This window comes from Orycteropus afer, unplaced genomic scaffold (genome assembly GCF_000298275.1).
Source record: "Orycteropus afer afer isolate SDZICR_OR568_19922 unplaced genomic scaffold, OryAfe1.0 scaffold00540, whole genome shotgun sequence".
NCBI classification, from domain to species: domain Eukaryota; kingdom Metazoa; phylum Chordata; class Mammalia; order Tubulidentata; family Orycteropodidae; genus Orycteropus; species Orycteropus afer.
The window spans coordinates 254,078-260,837 of NW_006922127.1; the positions used below are offsets into that span (position 1 = coordinate 254,078).

The window sequence follows — 6,760 nt, forward strand, 5'->3', positions numbered from 1 at the left end:
TTGGAAACCCTGTGGGGCAGTTCCACTCTGTCCTCTAGGGGCGCTGTGAGTCAGAATGGACTCCACGGCAGTGGGTGTGGTTTGGGCTTTGCTTCTGTAAAGATTGACAGCCTTGGAAACGCTATGGAGCAGTTCCGCTCTGTCCTACAGGGTCACTGTGAGTCAGACTTGATCTGACAGCAGTGGGTTTGGTTAACGGGCTAGTCATTTAGTCTCAGCTACCACCATTTCTCCCATGGACTGCTATAAAATCTACCTGGTGGCCATCTACGCACCTCTGCCCTCTCTGAGTCGTTCACCTCACAGCAGCTAAAATGATCTTTCCAGACCCGAATTTGATTCTCTCACACATGCCATTCCCCACTTTTGCTGCACTGCCCCCTCCTCCAAAGGCTTGCAGGATGAAGACTAAATTCTGACAAGGCCACCTGGTCTGGCTCCTCCTTCCCTCGGGCCACACTTCATCGTCATGCTTCCTGGTTATCCCGTCTGCAGCCACACTGATCTTCTGTCCGTCCCTCATCTCACTGTGCTCCGTTCCCTGCCTCAGCCTTGTACCGACCGTTCCCTCTGCCTCCACCATTTCTCCCTCTTGTCTTTGCCAACCCACCCTGGTCAGCTAACTCAGAGGGGCCATTTTACACTGGTCTGTGTCACTGCACCTCTTGGAGTTTGTTCCCACTGTCACCAGAGCACCTCCCACAGGGCCTGGCTCTCTGCCTGTGAGCAGACACCTGAGGGGGAATGAATTATTGAAGGAAGGGAGGGACTGAAGGAGGGGTGTCAGCTTGTTTACCACCTACAGGCCTAATTACAGACATCTGATGTCCTGAATCCCGACCTGGACCACATGCCAAGGAATTCAATTGTTTCATGGAACTCAGTATGGAACAGCAAAACGTAACATATCTGTTTATTTACCCAGAAGGCTTAGTATTAGGTTAGGCCAAGAACACACGGAACTTTCTAGAAGTGATGATGTGGATGATGACGTGCTCCTTTGTTGAGAACCTGTTATGTGCTAAGCGCTCACACCCATCCCAGGACTCAACAGCCTGACTTCATGGATGAGGACGTCATTGTGTGGACTCTGCTTCAATTCAGTAAATGTGTATTAAATCCCTTCCACAGACAAGGCGAGGGGCCAGCGGGGACAGGGAGACAGCTGCCCCGAGCTGTCTCCCTGTGCATACACAGCCCTTCTATTCTCCCATGATTGATCTCTCCAAGAGTTTATCTACCTATTGTAGGTACTCTCCTAAGAGCACTTTGAACTTGGACTTAAAGCCTCCAAATTGTAAGAATAAATTCCTGTTTGTTAAGGCCATCCCATTCAAGGTATATTCTTGTCAGAGTGGCGCTAGGTAACCAGGACAAGAATATTCTAGAATATCCCGTAAAAAGGAGCACGGAGCTTAATCTGGAATGTTCTTACCCTTTTCAGTTTTCGGATAAAGAGTGTTAGCAGGAGCCAGAACAGGGTTGCGGCCACACAGGTGCACGTCAGTGTGATTAGCTCCAGATTAGACTTGTCCGAGGTTCCTGGGGAGAGAAGGGCAGCCAGATGGGGTTAACAGGAAACTCAAGCTGAGAGTGACTGTGCTTTTCTCAAAGAGACCCAGTGCCCCCACATGGCTCATCACTGGCCGACTGGACTAATCTGTCATGAGAATTCGTCCTGTGGGACAGGTCCTCCCTGACGTTCCAAGTCAGGCAGACGCACGGCCATCACTACGTGGCGTTATCATCATACACTCACACATGAATTCAGCAAGTTTCCAGAAACATCTGCTGGGGAGTCTGCCCACTCTGTGGTCCCAGAGGTAGCTAATTAAAAATCAGAAGACACATTAAAAATGGGAAAAAATTAAGGCAGGAACAAAAGCCCATTGAAGTGCTAAATCTGGACTAAGTTTCATCTCCCTAATGGGTCTCAGAGGAAATTCTAAAGAAAAAGGGAAAAAAAAAAAAAATATATACACACACACACACACACACACACACCATAAAAGAACTCCTCTGGGATTCACAGAATTCTTCATAGTAGATTTAAAAAACAAAAAGATGGCTCGGGGACCGTCACAGCTGTACGCTTCACTCCTTTTGGAAGGACCAGTCCCAACTGCCCACCTCCCGCTCCCATGTCTGGGGCTCTCTTTCCAACCTTTTGAGTAGGGAGCTCCTGTGTGGGGACAAGCAGGGAATTGATAGAGCCTGTCTCCTCACTGCCCAGAATCCCCGAGATGAAAAGCTGAGCCTTGTCCTTCCAAGACCAAAAAGAGAAGACCCAACCCATTCAAGTGACCCCTCCAAAGAGACATTTGTCAGGCTTTGTAAAGGAATTCCTTGGTAGGCCACAATAGTGGCTTCCTACTTAATCGATTCCAGGGTGGTGACTTTAAAGTCATGTCCTTATTCTTTAATCTCATGAGGAGGAGACAGAAAGCTTAGTATTATGTTGGGCCAAGAGCAAGTGGAACTTTCTAGAAGGTGATGATGTGGATGGTGCCAAGCTCCTTTGTTGAGCTCTTGTTGTGTGCTCAGCGCTCACACACACCCTAAGACTCAACATCCCCGTTTCATGCATGAGGACATCATCTTATGGGCCCTTTGTTTCATTTCACTAAAGGTGTATTGAGTCCCTACTACAGGCAAGGCTGGGGGCTGGAGGAGATAGGAAAATGAAGAGAAAGTTCTCACTCTCAAGGAGCACCCTCACCATCTAACCAACAGGCTTAGGCAAATGCCAAGGAACTAGAAAAGACGAGCCTTGAAGACAGTTCAGAGAACCTAGTGCTTTTCGGAAAAGGTAGCATGTGCAATGGATTTTGATCTGCAGGGAGCAAGGCTGGGAAGGGCATTATAGGCAGAGGGAACAGTAGGAGTGAAGACTGAAAGGAGGGAGATCACAGGGCAGCGAGGGCGGTATAATGTAAGATCTGGAACTGGATCACACCCTAGGGGATTCTGAGCTTCTGGGTGATAGGTTTGAGCTCAGTGAGGCTGCAGGCAGTGTTATTAACAGCCACAGTAATACTCATAGGCACAGTGAGGGCTTACTATTGTAGGTACTCTCCTAAGAGTTAACATGTATTAATTCACCCAAGACATACAACAACCCTACCAGCTAGGTAAGATCCCATTTTACAAATGAGGAAACTGAGGCCTTGTTTAGAGATTAGGCCTCTTGCTCACAGTCACACAGACTGTTCATATGCAAATGGTGGAGCAAAGATGTTAAACTTGGTAATCAGGTCCCTGGGGGAAATAAGTGGTTTGCAATCAGCTGCTGACCTAAAGGTTGGCGGTTCAAACCCATCCAGTGGTGCTAGAAAGGCCTGACAACCTCCTGTAAATGTTACTGCCAAGAAAACCCTATGGTTTTGTTCTACTCTATATGACACATACATTGGCCATGAGAATTGACTTGGTGGCAATGAGGTTTTTTTTGTTTTTATTTTTAATTTTATTGTGATTTGGGTGAAAGTTTACAGAGCACATTCACTTTCCATACAGCAGTTCACATACACTTTGTCTCGTGACATTGACTGCAATTTCCCACAATGCAACAACTCCCCCCCACTTCCTCCCCATAGTTACCTCTTCCCAGTGTCCATCCCTCCATGCACTCCTGCCCCGAGCTGTCTCCCTGTGCATACACAGCCCTTCTATTTTCCCATGATTGATCTCTCCAAGAGTGTATCTACCTATTGTAAATGTTCAGTTCATATGCCTATCTTTTGTTTGGCTGGAAGCCCCAAGAGTGGATTCAATTTCAGACCTGAACAGCAGCCGGGGGCCATAGTCTCAGGGGTTCCATCAGACCAGCAAATCTGGTCTCCCTTTTTTTTTTTTTTTTTTATGATTTTGAGTTTTTTTCCACATTGTTCTCCCTCTCTATCCAGGATCTCCTACATAGATCCTCCTTCAAGTGGTTGATAGTGGTAGCCAGGCACCACCTAGTTCTTCTGGTCCCATAGTCATATAGGCTGAGGATCGCATGGTGTACCAGTCGTTTGGACTGTTTCCATGAATCTTTGGTTTTCTTTATTCTTCTTTGCTCTGGATGAGGAGAGACCCATCGTTGCATCTAGATGGCTGCTTGCAAGCTTTTAAGATCCCAGTCGCTACTCACCAAAGTAGGAGGTGGAACAATGTTTTTGTGTAGTATGTTATGCCAATTGAACTTGATGTCTCCTGCGACTATAGTTCCGAGCCTACAGGTTCAACTACTTGCGCCCTCTGGGTAGTTGGCTGTGATCAAGAAATGACTACAACTTTGTCCCTTGTCAGCTCTACTATATACTTGGGAATTCTTACAGAACATACAAATACACTCATAGAAACACTGTCTGTCAACCCTATACATGGTCTTGGGCACACTCTCCCCTGCACAGATATACCTAATTGTTCAGTCTGTCAACCCATCTTTCCACCCATATATCAATGGTTTGCCTTCACTGACAGCGCAATACTGTATGCACAAAAGGGTTCATCTTTGTTGTCTGTACCTCCCATGCACCTCTCCATGTCTTCCTCCTCCTCAATGTGTGGCAATGAGTTTTGTTTTGTTTTGAATTTGACTCCATCCTTGACCATTAAGCAGGTCTGGTGGTGTAGTGGTGAAGGCATTTGGCTGCTACCAAAAGGCTGGTGGCTCGAATGCACTAGCAGCTCAGCAGAAGAAAGAGGAGGCACTCTGCTTCCATAACGATTTACAGCCTTGGAAGCTCAGTGGGGGTTGCTGTGAGTCAGAATCAACTTGATGGCAGTGAGTCTGGTTGGGTTTTTTCACTGGATCATTAGGCTTCAAAGGGTGTGCTTCCTCACCCTTCTCCCTTCATCCATTAAGTATTTATCAGTCACTTCCTGGAGGCCATGTTCCCCGTCACAGAGCATCCTTTAGCCCTAGAGAGGACCTCATGCAGACCTTCACAGGGTCCTACTCGTTTTACTTCCAAATGGCTCATGAAATTGTCACCTCCTCTCCTACTCCAGTGTCACTGCCCAAATGCAGGTCCCCTCAGCGCTCAACCACGTTAACTTCCCAACCAGTCTTGGCTCCCTCCAACCTCTTCCCCACACTGCTCCACAGTGGTCTTGCTAAATCAGAAATGTAACTGTGTTGCTCCTCTGCCTGCCTTCCACCATTGCTCTTCCTCTCCACAACCCGTCACTGTCCAGTCCTTCATGCCTGACCCTGCCTCCCTCTCCAACCAGGTCCCCTGCTGTCCTCCCACATGCTTCAGTCCCCAAAACACCTGTCCCTTCTTCGCCCACCAGTTCTAGGCCTCCCTGTTATGCTTCTGCCATTTCTCCAGTAGAGGGCTGAGGCCACACTGGATTCATCTTTATGTCCCCACTCATCAGATTGGGGGAGCGAACGAACAGATTAAGTTTTGCTTGACTTGTCTCCAAACAGTTTCATGGTGCTTTCAAAGAGTTCAGGGTCAAATCCCTGCTCAAATGTAATTGATTCAATAAGCGTGTAGAACACTACCGAGGTCCGGCACTCCGTTCTTGGTGCTGGCAGGCAGTGGTAAGTGAATAAAACATGGTCGGGGACTTCACAGATGTGAGGTGCTATCTCACTATGGTTTCAATTTGCACTTCCCTCCTGACTATTGACATTGAGCATCTTTTCATATGCTGATTGACCATCTCTACATCTTCCTCTTTGGTGACAGGACCATTTTTTAATTGGGTTGTTTTTGTTGTTGAGCTGTAAGGGCTCTTTATATATGCTGGACAGGAAGCCTTGGTTAGCTATTGACATCTGAACTGAGGCGTATGCTCAAAGTCCGTGAAGCAGCAGGATGGTAGATGTTGGTGCTCTTGTTCACTGCGACATCTCCACTCTTTAGAAGAGTGCCTGGTATACACTGTGGGCATCCTGAAAATAGCTGTTGAATGGGTGAGTGGGTGAGTTCATCTTCACCTGCTGCTTTGTCAGATGACGGTGGAGGGTCCCTGGATCTCACGAGACTGCTTGAAAATAGCTCCACTGAAGAAACGTCAAAGTATGATGACCTTCACACTCAGTAAACATTCTTACGATGGGAATTCTGTAAACTTAAGACTTGGAGTTTGGATTTTCTCCACTGTGAGGTCTACGGCTCTCCTGATGTACACACACGCACACGCACACGCACACGCACATCCTTGTTTATGCTCCAAATATGCTTTGTGGAATTTGGGACCTGTTGAGAGGCACGGTAGCCTCTGGCAGTTGGAGATGCCGATAGGATCTTGGGACACAACACTGTCCTGCCTGAAACTTCTGCAGTCATTTCCCTCATGGAACACCCTGAGAGAGGACCCCTCCCACTGTGGGAAATTTCCCACTGCATTCCAAGAGCAGGACGCTGACCCCCAAAGTCTAATTCCACAGGCCTTACTAAGGCAGCATTCCTTTCATGGGACCCAATGTGTGCAAAAAGTTACACACTTAAGGAATCACATTACACATCTAAAAAACATCTTCAAGATGAAAATACATGGAAATACATGGAGGCTGGTTTGGGAATGGGATGTGGGAGGAGATGGTATGGCCTGGGGTGGGGGGGAGACTCCACAGAAAATGAGAGAGTCAGACTCAGGTTCTAGAGAAACAACCAGGCTGAAAGGTAAAAAAAGATGAAAATATACTAGAAGGGAAAGAGATACTTAGTATTCTGCTCACTAAAAACTGGAAATGTAATTTTAGAGTATATAATGTATTATCTAGGAGCTCTGGTAGCACAGTGGCTAAAGCACTTGA

General features: G+C 47.1%; 1 protein-coding gene across 1 annotated transcript in view; it reads right to left on the reverse strand.

The window, feature by feature from the left end:
• The window catches only part of FLT1 (fms related receptor tyrosine kinase 1), a 201,508-nt gene that overhangs the window by 51,294 nt on the left and 143,454 nt on the right, over window positions 1-6,760 (reverse strand). The window contains exon 15 of the mRNA XM_007955784.1: window positions 1,436-1,542. Within this exon, the coding sequence (XP_007953975.1) occupies window positions 1,436-1,542 (107 nt within the window). The remainder of the gene's footprint in view (window positions 1-1,435; window positions 1,543-6,760) is intronic.